Genomic DNA, 20449 nt, shown 5'->3' with positions numbered 1-20449 from the left:
ACCTCCTCCCGGCGACCAGGTGATGACGCTGACCTCAGACAGCGTGAGGAGATCCTTCAGCAGGATCAGTGCACGCAAAGCTCCGGGTCCTGACAACATCCCTGGGCGTGTACTGAAAGACTGTGCAGCAGAACTCACTGTCTTCACAGACATTTTCAACATCTCACTGAGTCAGGCTGTTGTTCCCACATGTTTCAAAACTGCCACCATCATTCCAGTTCCGAAGAAGCCATCTCCATCCTGCTTCAATGACTACCGTCCTGTTGCACTTACCCCCATCCTCATGAAGTGCTTTGAACGGCTAGTCATGCACCATATCAAGTCTGCCCCCCCCCTCCCTGGACCCTTCAAGTTTGCATATCGGTCCAACCGGTCGACCGATGATGCCATCTCCACTACCCTTCACTCAGCACTCACACATCTGGACAAAAAGGACTCATATGTCAGAATGCTGTTCATAGACTTCAGTTCAGCATTCAACACAATCATCCCTCAACAGCTCATTTATAAACTGATTCAGCTGGGGCTCAACACTTCGCTGTGCAACTGGCTGTTGGACTTTCTGACTGGACGACCTCAGGCAGTACAGGTCGGCAGCAACACATCCAGCACCATCACACTGAACACTGGGCCCCCCCAAGGATGTGTGCTGAGCCCCCTCCTCTTCACTCTGCTGACCCATGACCGCACACCATCACACAACTCCAACCTCTTTATTTTTAAGTTTGCAGATGACACGACTGTGGTGGGTCTCATTGGCAACAAAGATGAGACAAACTACAGGAGTGAGGTGAGCCGCCTGGCCAAGTGGTGCAGTGACAACAATCTCTCTCTGAACGTGGAGAAGACAAAGGAGATTGTTGTAGACTTCAGGAGAGCACACACTCAGCACGTTCCTCTGACTATCAACGGTGCGACTGTGAGAGAGTGAGCAGCACCAAGTTCCTGGGTTTGCACATCACAGAGGACCTCTCCTGGACTGAAAACACAGCAGCACTGGCCAAGAAATCACAACAGCGTCTCTACTTCCTCCGCAAACTGAGGAGAGCCAGAGCCCCGGCCCCCATCATGTACACCTTCTACAGAGGCACCATCGAGAGCATCCTGACGAGCTGCATCACTGTGTGGTATGGCGCCTGCAACGCGTCCTGCCGAAAGACTCTGCAACGCATAGTGAGAGCAGCTGAGAAGATCATTGGTGTCTCTCTCCCCTCCCTCCAGGACATTTATGGAACACATCTCACCCGCAAAGCCCTCTGCATCACAGGTGATCCCACTCACCCATCACATAGCTTCTTCAGCCTGCTACCATCAGGGAGGAGACTGCGGAGTCTCCAGGCCAGGACCAGCAGACAGAAGGACAGCTTCATCCACCAGGCTGTCAGGAAGCTGAACTCCCTCCCGAACTTGCCCCCCCTCCCCTCTTCTGCCCCAGGCACCACTTAACTATGACCCCCCCCCCCCCCCCCACACTAATTATATGATGGCATGCACTAGTCACTTTGTGCAGCATTGGTCTGCTCACTACCTCATTCAGCATGGAACTGACGTCATTCCACTACCTCATCAGTTAGTTAAATAAAATAACTGCTCTTGAGGCCTTTGTCACTTGTCACTTTAATCAGACTTAATAAGATATTTTAAATAAGGGATTTTTTTGCGCTAAAAATCTTTTATCTGCACTGTTGTTCACTTCATTGATTTGCACTATATCTGTCATTTGCCTTGCGCTGCTTTATTTAACTTTATTTTTAATTTTATTATATGCCTTTTTTATTTTACATTCCCTTACTGTATAGTTGTATCTACATTTTATATTTGATCTAGATTTTTTAGGCTTTAATGTTAATGTTATCTGTATGCACCGGGGTCTGAGAGTAACGCAATTTCGATTCTCTGTATGTATGTACTGTACATGTGGAAATTGACAATAAAGCAGACTTGAACTTGAACTTGGACACCATCTTGAAAATTACACCTTTCTAGTGGTCAAACTTTGGTAAACTTTTAGTATGTTATTAAGGACACCTAATACCACAAAAAACAGCTGAGAAACCTTTTGTTAGAATTTTTTTAGGGTTAGGTGTTTTTTCCCCCTATATGCAGCCCCCTATCAGTTTTTCATGACAAACCATGTTTATATTCATTATAGATTGATACGAATGCAATCCCACGTTGCTGCAACGCCCTATCAGGGTAGAGGTCTTCGCAGTGCACCCGAGACCCGTCGACCCGGGACCCGACCCGGGACCCGTACGGGTCCGGGTCTATATTTTAAATGATCAGCCGGGTCCGGGTCGGGTCCGAATCTATTACTTCGGGTCCCGGGTCTGTTTAACATTGTGTATAATACCCATGCGATCGGAGTCATCGGACTCGGAGAACACCTGGCCGTGATCAGACACTGCTTGTGTTTTTTGTAACTTGCAACTTGTAAAATTAGGAAAAGAACAGAGTGAGAAACAAAAAAAACAGCGCAGAATGCAAGTGCATGCATGGTAATAATTGCAGACTTGACACACTCATATTTAATATATTTCAAATCAGCAACAAAATCGGAGGTGAACTGTCACATGAATGTTTTCTATGACGCTCAAATTGCGTTAAATCATATTTTAGGATGATCCAGCTAACACGCATGTGCAGTCTCGAGCGCGTGTCATGTTTCTATGGCAACCAGTGAGGGACAAACCGCGCTTTACATTTTCTCCCATTTTTATACTAATATAAATAAACCGTTTAATCTCAAAGTTTTAGTGGTCAGATTCAGACTCGACGCAGAGCAGAGAGCACAGAGATGATAGCGTAAGCGGCCATGGCACTGAAGGAGCGTTCGTTATTATAGTTCAAAAAGGCAAACAGTCGAAGTTATTATGCGAGTTAACTCGAGTCAGAATGTACATGTACATGTCTGTCACCGTGACATCAAGTGGAACTTTGAAGCTGAAATAATGAGTGGATTAAGCTTGGACTTGGAATAACGAGCGGAATGACATAGATAACTTTCTTGTCTGAGGATTATAATGCATCACAGGCAGTCAGGTACAAGGACGAGAGACTACGGCTCCTTAAATTAAGATATAGGTTTTTTTCCGCAACATGTTTATTGACTTGTAATAGCAATTTAAAGTGGAATATGTGACAATCGGGTCCAGTCGGGTCTGTGTCTTCACGACGGGTTCGGGTCCAGCTTTTGAAATATTAGACGGGTCCGGGTCGGTTCGGTGTAGTACATTACGGGTCTCTTTCGGGTTCGGGCACAAATTTTTGGACCCGTGAAGACCTCTATATCAGGGCACGCTGATGGTCACGGGACTCGACAGGCACGATTTAGTCATTTTATTGGTCGACGACTCAACTTCTTGTCGTTTGTATAGACAGAAGAACTGCCCATCAAAAATACACAACTTTGATTGGCTGGGCGGCCGTTTCCTTTGCGTCTGTTCTTTGTTAAGCACCTCCCCCACTGACTTTGGAGCCGTCGACGAGAAAGACAGAAGGCTGATTTGTGTTTTCAGTTGTTCTCATAAACACATTTAGCGAGCTATGGACGATTTTGATATGCTCAGTGCCCCTCAAGGAAGCGCAGGAAACGGTGTGGGGGCAGACGAGGACCCGGCGGCAGCGTTTCTGGCCCAGCAGGAGAGTGAAATCGCGGGCATCGAGAATGACGAGGGCTTCAGCATCCTGGACAGCGGAGAAGTGCCTTCATCCCTGAGCCATGACCCGGACGGTGGGTTTACACGACATCGACAATAATACATCTAAAAAACAAACAAACTCCATTTATAATCGAGCAGCCAAGACAAAAACACCTAAAGCAAAGAGCTGCTTTATTCGCTCGTTAGCCAGCTAGCCTTTATTCAGAGCTGTGTGTCTGTGAAGTAACGTTAACCCGATGTGTGTGTAAAAAAATAAAATAAAACTACAATACGTGCTGTGCTGTTTATGTAGAGTAACGTTACATAGCCAAAAAAACATGTCCAAACAGTTGTTTGAATGTCCTAATGGTTTACATACTGGACTGGTAGTTAAAAGAAGCAGGAACATGACGTTATCTGTTGTCAAGTCAGCGCTTTATAAATCTCCCTCTGGTAACGGTTAGACTTCTCATTTAACGGCTTAATCGTAATTTTATTCGTTTTCAAAGTATATAATTTTCTCTATGAACACACATTTACTTTTTTATGTGTGTGTGTGTATGGAAGCATAGGGGGTAGCATTATTCAATTTGGAGTATGCAAAATGACAATGCAATATGTAAAATGGCAATGCATTTCTGTATTTACATTGACATTTTCCAATACATTTGTGCAACGTATGGTGCAATATGAAAATGAAAAATAAATTACATAATTTTCATTTGCCATTTCACACACTAGTTTTAATCTGTAAAATGAATACTAATTTTAACGCTTTATAAGTTGCAAAATTAAAATGAAAATGTATTACAGAAATGATTAGATATGTATAACATGTTCAAGCAAAAACTGTGGCAAAATTATCATTCAAATGCTATTTTTCTTAATTGCATTAACACTCACAGTCAAGACACTTACGATTGCATTTTCATTCAATGTCCCGCAATGAATGTAGCAAAATTCAATGTGCACATTGAAAATGCATTCCGAGCCGATCACGTCTCCGCCCCCTCGCGCCACGTCAATCACTGCGTGAACAAGGCGGGGCTTGCAGAAGGTCACAGACTCAAATCTCAAGAAGAGGATTCAAGTGAGAGAACATGGACAAGACAGTTTGTCCGTGTACATTTTGATTATTTTGGTTTATGGCTTCAATATTTAATTCGCACTTGTGGGTGGAGCTGAAACGCTGCTTTCATCTGATTGGCCGAATCGCTCCACCTTCAGCTCGGTCTTTTCTTTCTTTCAGACAAGAATAAGAGTCAGTGCGAGTGAAGCACTGTAATGTCTGAAACCACCGCTCACTGTTAATTAGCATAATATTTGAATCAGATGTAGCTGGGCACATATCGTGCTTCTGAGACCTGCAAGAGACCCCGTTAAATTATTTCTAGGTTACTGTATTGTATAAATATTGTCCCACTGATAAAAAACAGTGCACATAGTTCTGTCTCCTTGGATAACCGTGAAGTGAAAATAAATATAGTTACATTTATGAAATGGAATTAAATAGGATTTTTTGGGAAGGTAAGTCTGGCCAGTTATACAGCATCGTGAGTCAAACGAGTCTGAAGATCTGAGCTGAATTTGGTGAAACATTAAAGTTCTAGTCTGTGTCAATTACTCTCATAATAAATAATAATAATAATGTTACCAGTATTTTTCGGACTAAAAAACATATATAAGTCGCACTGGACTAAGTCGCATTTATTCGGAACCAAGAGAAAACATTACCGTCTACAGACGCGAGAGGGCGCTCTGGGGTAGGCTACAGGAGAACTGAGCAGTATAGAGCTCCCTCTCGCGGGTGTAGGCTATAGATCTTGGTTAATTTCTCTTGGTTCTTGTCAAATTAATTTTGATAAATAAGTCACACCTGACTGTAAGTCGCTGGACCACCAAACTATGAAAAGAAGTGCGACTTATAGTCCGGAAAATACGGTAAATATATGTTGTGTTGCTCAAGCCCAACAAAGAAGACTAAAAAGAGAAACATCATTCAATTTAGTATGTAATAAAACAAATATTACTAATTTATTTAAGAAATGTAACTTAATTTAAAATTAAAAATAATTAATTTTCACAATTATTTATTAATGTCACTAGGGCTGTCAACGAATATTCTAAATTCGAATATGTATTCGAATAGTTTAAAAAAAATGAATTTCGAAGGTGAAAATTAATATTCGAATAAAAAAAAAAATGTGGAAAAAAAGGCCCGCGGTAGTAGAGGCGTGGTTGTCTGCTTTGCGATGGGCGCGCTAGTAGTGATGGGAAGTTCGATTCTTTTCCGCGAACCAGTTCTTTCGGACGGTTCGAGTTAAAAAACCGGTTCACCGGTTCTTTTACGCTCGACGTAATGACGTCACGTCTATCAAACATTCAAATATATAAAGTCAGTAATCATAACTTCAGTCAGTTAAAAACCTCATAATCATGAAAAGTTTACAATTAAGTTTTGCAACAACGCACCCAAATACAGTAACAGCAATAATGTGCATATGAGGATTTAAGGCTTAAAGATATAAAGTAAATAAATTAGGTGTCATCAGCGCAGAAACCACTATACATAAACCATTGCGATGTATTTGTTATTAAATGAACTTACGTTTTGCCAGATTGCCCCTTCATTCAAGCCCTCGGTTTACCCGCGCTCATAACATTAGCACAGAATCAGTTCAGAATCAAATACCAAAAGAATCAGTTCGGTTCAGACGCGGTGTGAGTCAGTCGGCTTCACGCTGAATCACGCATGCGCAGTATCATCAGCTCCTCTGTTCTCAAAACAGACACGTCCGAAAGAAACGGTTTTGGTTCAGTGTACTGATGATCCGAAAACCGATGCAACCGGTTCTTGACTCGAGAACGAGAATCACTCTAACCGGCATGTGCTGCAGTTCAGTATAGCTGCACTACTCATGTTCATGTTCTGTTTACTACAAACTCAATTTGTGAATGTGTCATCATTAACTATAAATACAGTACACACATTTCATAAATCATCCCTTATTCCTATTAAACATAGAGTCTTTAGAGTTCTTAATTATTGTCCAACTTCCCTGAAACCCCCTCTGGCCTATACATAATCTACAATATACAGATTAGAAACATTCATCTTAAAAAAAAAAAAATAATAATAATAATAAAAATGTATAAAGATCTTTTATCACACTTTCCGAAATACTTTACATGCATGCGCAGTAGCATCAGTTCATCGGTTCTCAAATCGGACGCGTCCGAAAGAAACGGTTTTTGGTTCAGTGTACTGGTGATCCGAAAACCGATGCAACCGGTTCTTGACTCGAGAACGAGAATCAGCTCATCGGTTCTCAAATTGGACGCGTCCGACAGAAACGATTCTCAGTTCAGTATACTGGTGATCCGAAAACCGATGCAACCGGCTCTTGACTCGAGAACGAGAACTGCTCCAGCAGTGGGCGTGTTCGTTCGTCATCTGGCTCGGCTCAGTGTTCATCTTGATCTTCAGTTTGGTCTACACAGCAGTTCAGTCAGTGTACTGTTTGAGTAAATGAATTACTCCAGGATATTGGTTTATTCTGACTCAGAGGGAGTGTCAGTCACGTTAAAAAAGTTAACATCTTAAGTAATTTGTGGATTAATGCTTATTGGAGATGTGATTACTGGTTCAACCGGTTCACTAAGAAGAGCCTGTTAAATTGAACGATTCGTTCACGAATCGGACATCACTACGCGCTAGCGCGCCTGAGGGTTCAGGGACAGGTCACAGGAGTCGCAATGTCTGGCACAGCATCACTGCTGAAAGTTGACGCGTCTTCATGGAAGATGGCAGCAAGTGCAGAGCTCAACTCCACCGCAGCAGAGAAAATGAGGTAAAATTGTTGACCCGCGAGATAAAGTTGTATGCAAGCTTTTAAGATACAGTTAGCAGTTAGCATACCATTCTACCACTAGCAACATGAGGTCACATCTCAAAAATGTGCACCCAAATGAGCATGGCATAATGTGTGGAACTCCAGTTAAACAGTCACGTCTTGACACTAAACGTTGCTTTGCATCGCTCGCCGCAAGCACTTTGTCTGCAACACGACAAGAGGCCATAACGGATAAAATAATTTTGTTCATTTGTAAGGACATGAGACCGATCAGTGTCGCGGATGGGGCAGGCTTTGGGGAGTTCTGTCAAGCAATGGATCCGAGGTTTGATTATTTATCGTTTCATGTCAAGGAAAAGTTCCATGTTTACCACAGCACAGCTCGCTCGGAGCATTCAATGTCAGTTCTATATGCTGTAAAACTTCAATTAATATTAATAATATTTGTTTCAATCACTGAATGAAGCCTGCTATATTTGGGACAACAGTCGCGACCTTAAATTGCTTGCACAAAAATGTGTTTGTTCATTTAAACCATTATGCGCAGAGAAACGTGAGGGTGAGAGAGCGTGAGGTCTGCAGTCTTGGCCATTAGTTGATTTCCATGTTTTTGTGTAGGTAATACGTTGTCACATATGTTTAAACTTAAATAGACTATCTATACAAGTAGTTATGTCTCTTTGTATTATTTTTGCCTGTTATTGACGTAATGTGCGTCATTGACAACATGCGCAACCAGATGTTCGAATAGTTCGAATATTCGTGTATTTTTTAGAGGGAATATTCGAACGTCAATTTTGAGCAATTTTGACAGCCCTATGTCACACACACATACCTAGTGCCTTATGACTTAAAATATGAGAGTGGTAAATGTTACAGACATGGAACTGTCTATTATTAATTTTTATTTCCACTTCACTTTTATCCAAAGAGACAGAACTATTTGCACTGTATTTATCAGTGGGACAATATTCATACAGTACTACAACCTAGAAATAATTTGCAGGTCTCAGCAGCACGAATTATGTGCCCAGCTACATCTGATTCAAATATTATGCTATTTAACAGTGAGCGGTGGTTTCAGACATTACAGTGCTTCACTCGCACTGACTCTTATTGTTGTCTGAAAGAATGAAAAGACCGAGCTGGAGCGATTTGGCCAATCAGATGAAAGCAGCGTTTCAGCTCCGCCCACAAGTGCGAATGAAATATTGAAGCCATAAACCGAAATTATCAAAACGTACACGGACCAACTGTCTTGTCCATGTTCTCTCACTTGAATCCTCTTCTTGAGATTTGAGTCTCTTGACCTTCTGCAAGCCCCGCCTTGTTCACGCAGTGATTGACGTGGTGCGAGGGGGCGGACACGTGATCGGCTCGGAATGCATTTTCAATGTGCACATTGAATTTTGCTACATTCATTGTGGGACATTGAATGAAAATGCAATCGTAAGTCTCTTGACTGTGAGTGTTAATGCAATTAAGAAAAATAGCAATTGAATGATAATTTTGCCACAGTTTTGGCTTGAACATGTTATACAAATCTAATCATTTCTGTAATACATTTTAATTTAAATTTTGCAACTTATAAAGCGTTAAAATTAGTATTCATTTTAAAGATTAAAACTAGTGTGTGAAATGGCAAATGAAAATTATGTAATTTATTTTTCATTTTGATTTTGCACCATACGTTGCACAAATGTATTGGAAAATGTTAATGTAAATACAGAAATGCATTGCCATTTTACATATTGCATTGTCATTTTGCATATTACATTCCAAATTGAATAATGCTACCCATATGCTTCCATATGTGTGTGTGTGTGTGTGTCGGTTGATTACTGTAGTACTGTTTGGATCAGCGAAATTTCAGTTCCTTGAACGCTGAAGGAATTTTTATTAAATTATTTAAAGACCTTTGGACTAAAGTCTGTGTGAGTGAGTGAGAGAGAGAGAGAGAGAGAGAGAGTTCATCTAGTCTAGTCTTTATGCTGAAGTGTCCAGGCATCCTTTGGATTTGGTTATGACAGGACCACTGCTGTATTTTCAAATCTAGCGAGATGCTTTAGTAGGGTTCAGATTGCTCACGTTTCGGTCGGTTCACGGTTTTAGCGTCACAGACAGGTTCGGTTTGGTATGTGCTATTTTCAAGGAGAAAAGGACTATAGTCAGATAAAAATAAATAAATGAATAACAAATAAACTAAATACAACGGCACAAATAAATACAGTAGAGCAAAGATACACATAAAATAGTGTTTTAGTATTTTAACAGTGGGCAGTTCGCGGTATGTATCGTGGGTGTTGTATCACGGTTTTTACCCCTACTATTTAGATAAGCATTCAATAATTGATGTCATAAAATGCTAAGTATAAAAAGCTTATTGAGTGTTCAGATTGAAAACAAGTGACTTGAAGGCACATTTGATTCCCAAAATATTGGATTCAACAGCTTGACTGCACCAAGTGTCAGAAATTATTTATTCCAACGCATCTTCATGTTTGATGCGAAGATTTCAGACACACCTGCAATGGCATAAATATTTGATTTTGAAGGTTCAATGTGCTTATGATGGCCATAAATTATCGATTCGAACTCTCCTATGATGCCCAAAAAGATTTGTTTTAAAGATTTGATAGTCTTTGTGATTCCCAAAAACATGTACATGTTGGCAGATGCTTTTATCCAAAGCGAGTTGAATATGGTCTACATTTTTATTTGTTCATACATTCGAAATTACTTCAAATTAGTTAAAGTCTCTTTAGGTAGGCAGCACACTAGGTTTCAAGACAAAAATCAAGCATCACACAGTTTAATGTATCTGCATTTAACAGTTTAATGTATCTCTACAGATACATAAACTATAATTGCACCTTTTCAAATTAATTTATTACCAGATACTGACTGAAATTAGTATATTTTAGAGGCCTTTGCCTTTGGTTAGTAAACACCCTGTACTATGGTCACATCCTTTTTTTTGCATTTTGATATTAAATAATTGGTTTTAGTCTAAATGTGGCTTAATTGCAATGAGGAGAATATTACCAATGGATGCAGGTGTCTGGTATTCACTTTTAACTGACTGTAGGTTTGAATGTTGCTTTGGCTAAAATGTTTGAATAAATGATGAAGGGGATGTTGTTTCACAGGCACAAAGGCACAGTTTGTCTTAGGTCTATGACTGAAGACAACAGTCTTGGAAGTATTATGCAGTGCAGTGTGCAGAAAATCAATCAGGCTTGCATACTGTCTGTTCATTTATTCTTAAGTTAAAATGGACTTGCATGTGTTAAACATTTTGTGTCATTTTTTACTGATTGTGTGCCTGCTTAGTATGTATTGATTGATGAAAATGTTAAAACCTTTGCTAGAAGTGATAAAATCGCTTCTAGTAAAGAAATGCTACATTATGTTTTCCCCTGATTCAGGAAGAAAGGAAAAGAAGTCAGCAAAACCAGGGATTTAGGCAGGGGGAAAGACTATATCCTGTCCATCAATTAAATAAAGTAATGCTTTATCATGGACTACACTTCATTGCATAATAACTACTCTTTCTTGATCATATACATTTATCAAATTGGCCAATAATTTTATCCAAAGGGACTTATATTTTTTTTTTCAGTTCATGCATTTTCTGGGAATTGAACCCATGGTCTTCTCTTGTTAGCAGCATGCTCTACTGTTTGAGCTACAGAAAGGCTAAACAGCCTTTGTGTAATGTATATTTGCTCAATAATTGTACTGCGGGTGATTCATACAGGTGGATTGTATTCGATGCATGAAAAATTGATCGGACACTAGTGTTGGGCGATATGGTCAATTTTCAAATCGTCATATCGTCAGCCCATGAGATTGACGATACACAATATTATCGAGCATGGGTGGAGCAAGAGAGAGACTCTTTGTTCTTGTCATAGCATAACTATTTGGTGTTTTAAACTGCGCAGGTGCGCGAGAGAGCGCCTATGGAGTCACCAATAATAAAAAAAAATTACTTTAAAACATACTAACTGATTTAACTAACGTTAAATATAAAAATACTGTATTTAAAACAGCTAGTTCATACATAGTCGGACGCAACTGTCATATCGCACGTCCGCATCCTGGCAGGGAAGTTATCAGTCTAAATGTTCTGCAAAATCAGTCAACGGTGAAAATCAATAGCAGATTTCATTTATAGTCCAACTGTTAAACACTAATATTGGGCATAAACGAACATTTAAATATAAAGTATTTAAAACAGGTAAGTTGATATATTTGTAGTAAAGTTGAATTGAACTGATGCATCAGTCATACAGCGCTCCGGACCGCGCGCCTCATGACGAGTCTGACGCACCGCCACAGAAACAAGAATGAGATGCATTCTAACATAACTGTGGCATTAAACTCGGTTAGTGAGGGCTCGTTTAATATATTGCACATACAGTATATAGGCCGTTTAGATTACTTGTTAAAGTGCAATGAAATACCTTATATCTGCAGACGATGTACGTCTGTTTGTGGATGGAGACTTTGTAACGGCCAAAACTATGTATTTTGCATGCATCACATTATAGTGCGGTGTGCATGAAAATAATAACAAGGCGGCAGATTGAACTTATTATCCATAGGTTCTCACGTAGTCCTACGTCATCACCACATAGTGTGTTTTATAAGTGATCAGTCTTTAAGAAAAGGACTATGTGAGAACCATGCACTGTGGATGATAAATTCGCTCTGCCGCCTTGTTAATTATTTTGTCTTTACTTTATTTGTGACACCAAGAAAGAGTTAATCTCTCATGTATGATAAGAGCGCTTTGCCGTTTACCAGCCATTAAATGTGTGGGACACCAACTCGTCGTTTTCTATCTCTTTCATTTCATGGATTTAACGAATTATCCGAGTCAAAGCGTTACAACTTCACCGACTACATGCTCTAAACCTCCTGCGCGTGCGAGGTGTGTGTGTGAAATGCGGGCAGTGAAATAGCTGGGCAGTTTAAAAGCCGAATTATAATAAGCAGCCTAATAAAAATAAACATAAAAATAATAGTTATTATTATTATAATCTAATACATTAATAGGAAAATGAGTCTAATATCGTCTTGATTATCGACAGAGAATTCTGCTTATGTCGATATCTCTGACGATCGTCGATACACGATACTATCGTCTATCGGCACAACCCTATCGGACACTGACTTTAACATCCATGCTCTTCTCTTTTTTTCCCTCTTGGCAGGTGGAGCATTGAATGGAGATCTGCATGGGGTAAGTACTCCCATTAAAATCAGATCAAAGTGTGTTAATATTATTATTTATTAGTTTTCTCTTTTGCATGTATTACAGCCACATTTACACTGCAGAGACTGTTGTGTGTTGATGCACATGTACAGATTACATTTAATAATTTAACGAAACTTTGTAACACGTGTTACACTTTTATTTGTACATCTCTCAATTCTCATTGCATTATATATTTTTTGAAATGGCAGTCTGTTTAAATGTCATGTCATTGGGAGATTTGCATTACAAGCTATCGGAATTTAATCTTTTTATGTGAATAACAGCAGCTGTACTAAATTGCATATTTTAAATAAATCTGAGGTGTTTTTTAATTAACTCTACTTTCTCTATGTGTCATACTCTATAGGCAACCAAATCAGTTGTATAAAACATTGTGCAATACATAAAACGCATATGCTAACTTTAAAAAAGATAAACTGTTCCATTTTAAAATGGATTTTATGATTTTATATGTCAGGCTTTACAGGGTTAACTTGGCCTTTGAGCAGGGTAGTGAATGCCCAATGTTAATAGTCACATTTTAACAAGAGAGTTTTATATTTACAATTTAAATAAACTTATTAATTAAAATAATTGACACATCACTGATCCAAATGAGTTGATGCTCTTAAGAAGTGCATAAAGTGGCATACTGGGACTGTATGGTTTGGACTCCTAATTTTTTTCTTTGTGTCCTGTAGGAGAGTAACGGTCCTTCAGATGCGTATGTGGCTATCTCCAATGCTGATCGGTTGCAGGTGGAGCCAGAGAGCTTGAGGAAGTGGAGAGAAGAACAGCTTGAGAGGCTGGAACAGCTCGGTAACTTGAGCATAGTCGTAGATGTTCTCCTTAAGATATATTAAAACTATTAAGGTTATTTAGGGTTGAGAGAGGTTCACCTCTGCTGTTTTTCAGATGCTAACTCCCGTAAGCAGGAGGCCGAGTGGAAGGAGAACGCGAAGCTGGAGCTAGAGGAGTGGCACACAAGGCAGAACGAGCAGCTGGAGAAGACCAAAGTCAACAACAGGTACACGACTATTCAAGCAGCTGGAATCTAGAAGAGGCCTAGTTTCTGTCTCTTGCTGTTTGATTAGAAAAGCACTAAAGCGTGCATGGCTTCTTTTTTTATACAGCAAGTTTTATTCTGGCTCAGGTTCAAAGAGAAAATATTTATTTTTAAAATGAAATTTGCTGAAAATGTTTCACCCTAAGGCCATGCAAGCTGTAGATGAATTTGGTTCTTCATCAGAACTGATACGGAAGAATTTAGCTTTACGTCACTTGCTCACCAATGGATCCTCTGCAGTGAATGGGTGCCGTCAGAATGAGAGTCCGCTGATGAAAAGCTCAAAATAATCGACACAACTCCAGTCCATCAAATCAAGCATTTTAACTTTAAACTGTCTCTTGTGGCCAAAATCCATTATCCATAATAATGCTTCCAGCAAGTTAACATTTCTTGGTTGAACTGTTCTTTTAAACAATAGTCCACTCAAAAATGAAATGTTTAATATACACAGCCTGATGTGTCTGTGTAGTTACTGACTATACAATAGTGAGTGACTCAAACATTCAAAAAACAAATTTTGAATAACATGTAGAGTGAGTAAATGATTCAGGATAATTTGAGTAAACTATTCCTATTATTAAGACTAATGGCAACTATTTTATCATGTCGTGACTAATGATATAAGAGGACTGTGAAGAAGCTATCTGACCTTGCTGAATGGTCATGTGATCGTGCCCTTGGATACTTCTGCAGTGTTTTGGTCACATGATCATGCCTGGTCCAATCAAAATCGAAGCAGTTACTATATGATTGCCACAAAATGTTGTATTCAGCTAGAAAAATGGAAGAATGAGCTGTATGAGAAGCTCTTTCTGCTTCAGTGAAGCATTTTAATTAAATTTATCATTAGGCGACTGACATAATTCTTCTGTATTGTATTAAAAAGTAAATGATATTGGGTAAAAAGTTACTGGTTCAAGTGCATGTTTTGGCACAAATAAAAAATGACAAGTCTCCTTAAATCTCTCTCTGAATATGTCCAGTTCCTCTGAATGTGAAATCGTTGGCTTAATTTCCTTGTCTCTATATGTCATGTTTGTCTCTGTTTTTTTTTCTCTTGTATGTCTACTTTTATGTACTTGGCCTGGTCTTAACACTGCAGTGTTTTGGCTCTGTGTGAGTGTTATTTTTCTCCTTTTTACCACTCTCTCTGTTCTCTCCTGCTTCACTGCTCTCCTCTGGGACTCCCAGGGTGCTGGATGAGGATTTCTACAAACAACCCTTCGCTGATCTGATTGGTTATGTGTATGTTGCCAAACTATCATCCTTTCTTTTCACATGCATCTCCCAATGAGTCATATTCCTGCACCTTATCTTTTTTCATCACTTGTTAATCTTACACATTTCTAACCAAACTCTTGGTTAACTTCATATTTCAAACCACGGTGTTATTTATATATAATATATAATATATACAATTTTTTCCAAGAGTAATTGGACAAATAATTCTGCACACCATGCATGTTGTCCCTTCCCCCATGTTTAAGTTACATAGCAGATTTTATGTCTGCCTTGCCCATTCATTCATTTCTCATTTTTTTTTGTTGGTACTTTTCATGTTAATTTACAAAATGTTTAACCATTTATGTCATGTGTTTTGGTCATGCATTTGTCACAATGTCTGCATTTTGTTGACATTTAAGATATGTCTTAACATTTGTATAAATTGTGAGATTAGTCAATGTTGTTTATTGTCTAACATTTTTATGAATTGAGATTGATTATACTAGTTCTATTTAGAGCAGTAGTAGTGTTTCTGTAATATAGCACTAGTGCATTTCTAAGCAACTATGTGTCTAGCTGATATCAAAGCCAGCCAATAAATAAACCCAGCCAGTAGTATATATGCTAAAATATATTTTTCCCCCTTTTGTTTTTTTGTGTTGTCAAAGTTAACAGGATACATGGTTTGCTAGGTTTTTTTTTTTTTTTTTACACGTCAGCTTATTCTTAATGGCGCACTAGGTCATTTATTTTCTTGTTCATAGAAAATGGTGGGTTATTATTATTATGTTTTTTTTTCATATATCGCATTATCTGTTGCCGGGACTGTCAATTGGTTTTATTGATGTTGACCGCCAATTCTTTCTTCTGTTTGTTGGCTCAATCTCAAAATAGTCAAATATTGAGTTATTTAATCTTTTTTTTTTTAATAACTCAAGACTTCGTGCACCTTTATCCCATGGCTTATACTTCAGCCAGACACCTAGTTGCTTATGTTAGATGGATTATTTTAGAGTACGGTGTGCCTAAGTTGAGCAAAGCTGTCCCAGGCTAGAACTTGAACTATCCTCTTAGTTCTGCAGCCCTCATGTTCATCATGGACCTCTTACTGCTTCTGCCTATACTGCAGAGCTACTGTAAACATTAGCTGCTTTTATTTTGCTTGGTAAATGTCTCAACTGAAGTGCCAGTTGAGATTGCTGAACGCCGCGAGTGGCGCATACATCAATGACGGCTGCAAGCTAAGCGCACCTAGAAACACTCCTAAGATGACTTGGATTTTGAACAGTGCATGTCTGCTTTGGTCATCTGCATAAATCTCATTTCTTTTGGTTTTCTATATATCTGACTTGTGATCTGTTTCTCCTTGTTTTTCTTTTCTCTATGCACCTTTAAGCACTCACATTAACCATCCTTGCTACCGCCTAGACCAGTTAAGTAAAAAAAAAAAAAGAAAACGGAAAAATAAAGACAAGAAAAAACCAAATATGTTCAGGGAACAAATACCAATTATTGCAAATTTATGCCCCAATGAATTGCTGTCTTTATTATCAACATGTTTCTGGTAAAAATTAAGATTCTGGATGTCCTTTTGTGGTTATGTGTTGGTGCACTAGTCATGTGCGTTGATGTAGTTGATTGTGACGTGATTTACCTCATTGGCTTTTCATACCCATTTTGCTGTGTATATTGTGTGATAGTGGAGAGGCTAATGCACCTCTACTGGAGTCCACGGCAGCGGAAAGGGTTGGTAATGGGCCGGGAGGAAACGGGAATAGGCAAATATGGTCTTAAAAAGCTCTCTGAAGATTTTTATGTTCAGAGCTCTTTTGTGTTTGGCTTGCCAGAAACTTGGTTTAGTTCCCCCATGCTTAGCAGAAGGCCCTGCTTTTGGTCACTGCCAACACATGGCACTTTCAGCCTTTGCACAAAGATTTAGTGGTTAAAATAAGCTAATTGGCTTGTCAATCACTGCATTGAAGGCTCATTAGCGTATGTGTTTCCTTGACATTCCTTTGACCATCAAGAGATGAGGAATACAAGGACTTTCAAAGTACCACAACTTGTTTTAACCAGCTGAATCGCTGCAAAATTTGATTGGCTGTTTTGGAACCTTTTCCTGCCTTCAAGATCTGGTAATGGTGGGTTGGGGGCATGATGCTCAAACTACCATCTGTTTTGGATGTGGTCACCTGAAGAATGTCTCTATGAATGTATTCTTGTTGGATGGAAATAGAAATGGAGTTTCACCCAGGCACAGAGCTGCTTTGGTACACTTGCCTCTTACCTCCTAAAAAAGGATCTCATGAAACATTTCAACCAATTTTAGAAGCTCTTTTTGGTAAACACAATTTCTGGAAAATAATTTGTTGATCATGTCGAGATGCAGAGGTGGGTAGTAACGAGTTACATTTACTTCGTTACATTTACTTGAGTAATTTTTTGGGGTAACTTATACTTTTTGGAGTATATTTAAAGATGGGTACTTTTACCCTTACTTGAGTAAATGTTTTGGGAAAAATCTGTAATTTTACTTTACATTCAATAACAGTACACGATACCTGTGACATTAGTTTGTTGTACGTGTGTGGCTTATAACAGAAAGGAAACCAAGTTTAATGCAGCTTCCAAAAGACTAAAAATAGCAGATTAAGATTTTATTAATATTAATACAATCACACCGGTGCGAGTAAGTTTAGCGAGTCATATCATCAGCTGCTAAATTCAGATCTGTGATCGCTTGCTGACGCTGAGCCAGAGATAGATGCGTTTTTACAGCGCTGCACATTATAATAAATCACACAATTCTGTTGAGCTTTTGAATGCAATGGCCAATCAGAGGCGTTCAGATGAGTCATCGCTGAAATGCCGGTGCTTCCTTCACTCGCTCCTGACTGAATACCTCTTTCTGGCAAATTCTCTCGTCAGAAACAACTTAAGTGCAGATGTGTGTACGAATCTGTAAATAAGATAAGAGTGTTAACAGGTTCTGTGATTTCAATGGAAGTTTCTGAGAGTGATTGAACTCTAGACTGTCAGTGAAAATTATCTTTGATAATGTAAATGTTATTTGCTCTTTCTGAACAATGAAAGATTAGTAGCAATTTGTATATCACATTAACTTTCAATGTTAAATTTACATTTAATATAAAGTCAGTCGTATTAAAAATGTTATGGCATGACACCTATATCTGTTACTTAAGTAAACAGACAGGGTTTTGTAATAAATTACATAATTAGGCTTCTTTGACCATTGCATATTATCATTATTAACATTCTATGAAATGTGAGAATCGAAATATTTCATTATATAGTTCATGCGTCTGGGAATGTTTCTAATAAAAATGAAAAAAATAAATAAATAATGCTTAATAATAATTTGCCAATATGCTGTTGTGGCTGCTGTGTTTCACATGACGACCCCCATATGCCTAGACACAATTAATTATGAATTTTGCACAATATTTACACTTGCAGAAATATACTTCTGCGTGCAGACAGAAGAAGATCCATCAATGTGCATTTGGTTAATGTTCAGATGTTCGGTAACTTAGCGGTCATGTGAGGAGTTTTCTCTCTTCTATGTGTCAAAGGTTTATACATATATAATACATACTTTAAAATATAATTTATTTTGTGATGCAAATCCGAATTTTCATCAGCTGTTACTCCAGTTTTCAGAGTTATGATCCTTCAAAATAATTCTAATATATTGATTTATAACCAGTGCTGGAAACAGTTTTGCTGCTTAATATTTTTTTGGAACCTGTGACATTTTGTTTAGGATTATTTGATGTATAGAAAGATAGATAAAAAGAACATCATTGATAGTAAATCAACATATTGGAATTATATGGCATTGAAGACTGGAGTAAAGGCTGATGAAATAAATATATTTATACACACACACACATAACATACATTTTATTTATATATCTAAAAAAAAAAAATAGGCTCAGTATATATGACCCAAAGTAACTAGTAACTAACTACTCGAGTAGATTTTTTATCCAATACTCTTTTACTCTTACTCAAGTAACTATTCAGACTAGTACTTTTACTTGAGTAAATATTTCTAGAAGTACTTTTACTTTTACTTGAGTACAGTTTTTGGGTACTCTACCCACCTCTGTCGAGATGTGAATCTTTAGAATTTTTATTTTTTTTTTTGTAAAAATTCTCAAAGCATGAAGGAGGTCAGAGGTTGTGTGCTTAAGTGGGACGTGTCTGAGAGTGTTCCTGGTTTCTGTTCGAAGCTGATTGTGATTTTTTTCATCGACAGGGCGGCTGAGGAAGCCATGGTGTCGGAGCTGGATGTGAACAGTCCTGGCACAGAATGGGAGCGTGTTGCGCGCCTTTGCGATTTCAACCCTAAGTCCAGCAAGCAGGCCAAGGATGTCTCCCGCATGCGTTCTGTCCTCATCTCCCTTAAACAGGCCCCGCTTGTCCGCTAAGCACTGCCTCTGGAGCCTCAAAACTACAAATCCCAGCAGCCATTGGGTTTCACAACATTGATCGATTCCTTTGTGTTCCCATCCCAATGGCTTTGAGTTCAATTTCCATATATGAATAATCTATATTATATTATTACGTAATATGATATGGATATATCTATATGTTTATATATATATATATATATATATATATATATATATATATATATATATATATATATATATATATATATATTCCATCTATGAATACATATATAATGATGTTTAGATTCGTTTTATTTTTGGTGTCTATTTTAAGGACCAAACTCCATGTTCATTTTTCCATGTAGAGACAGTGTGTGACATTGTAACACTATCAAACTATGCATTTCCCTCCTAAGATGTTTGGAATACAGTACTAAACGTCTTGTGTAATGTTGTATACAGATGATGGATATTAGCTTGTGTGTGTTAAACTATGTACAGAAAAAGTGGTCCCCTACACTTCATTGTGATATGATGGCACAAGTTGTTGAAGAACAGAGGTGTACCCCGGTGAATGTTGCCTCATGTTGTCCATCCTGTTTCAGTATGATTAAACACATTTGAAATGTCAGTTTGCGACTCCCTGCCACTTAAGTGTTTGCATTGTTTGGAAAAAGAAAAATTACTTTTTTTTTTTTTTTACCTTTGTCACCTAAGTTTCCCTAGAAGTGCACAAATTTTGGTTTTATTCAATCTCAAATTTACAAAATTTTAGATGTCTATAATTATTATTGTTAAAACCAAATACAACAATTTTTTCATTTTAAATATTTGCATATATATATGAATAATGGGAAATACTATAAATTTGTACATGTAAGAACTAACGTTGAATTAACGGCTTTACATTAGGCTGTTGAAATAAAATTCACAGACATTCTGATGCTAAGCCATTATAATGAGAAATGTTTCTTATA

At 38.3% G+C, this 20449-nt stretch overlaps 1 protein-coding gene across 3 annotated transcripts; it reads left to right on the top strand.

Annotated features, from left to right (window-relative positions):
- The first annotated feature begins 3453 nt into the window (after window positions 1-3453).
- Window positions 3454-20101, top strand: LOC132142287 (clathrin light chain A-like). 3 transcript variants are annotated; one of them, XM_059552050.1, is made up of 7 exons: window positions 3454-3733; window positions 12718-12746; window positions 13463-13580; window positions 13677-13788; window positions 15022-15075; window positions 16451-16486; window positions 19337-20101. In XM_059552050.1, the coding sequence occupies exons 1-7, from the start codon at window positions 3547-3549 to the stop codon at window positions 19506-19508; spliced, it is 708 nt and encodes a 235-aa protein (XP_059408033.1). In that variant the 5' UTR covers window positions 3454-3546; the 3' UTR covers window positions 19509-20101. The 3 variants fall into 3 exon arrangements, with proteins under 3 accessions (XP_059408033.1, XP_059408034.1, XP_059408035.1); XM_059552051.1 differs by lacking the exon at window positions 16451-16486; XM_059552052.1 differs by lacking the exons at window positions 15022-15075; window positions 16451-16486 and having other exon boundaries at window positions 3456-3733.
- Window positions 20102-20449: the final 348 nt, after the last annotated feature.

The sequence above is a fragment of the Carassius carassius genome, chromosome 6 (genome assembly GCF_963082965.1).
Source record: "Carassius carassius chromosome 6, fCarCar2.1, whole genome shotgun sequence".
Taxonomy (NCBI): Eukaryota; Metazoa; Chordata; class Actinopteri; order Cypriniformes; family Cyprinidae; genus Carassius; species Carassius carassius.
This window is presented reverse-complemented; position numbering and strand designations above follow the sequence as displayed.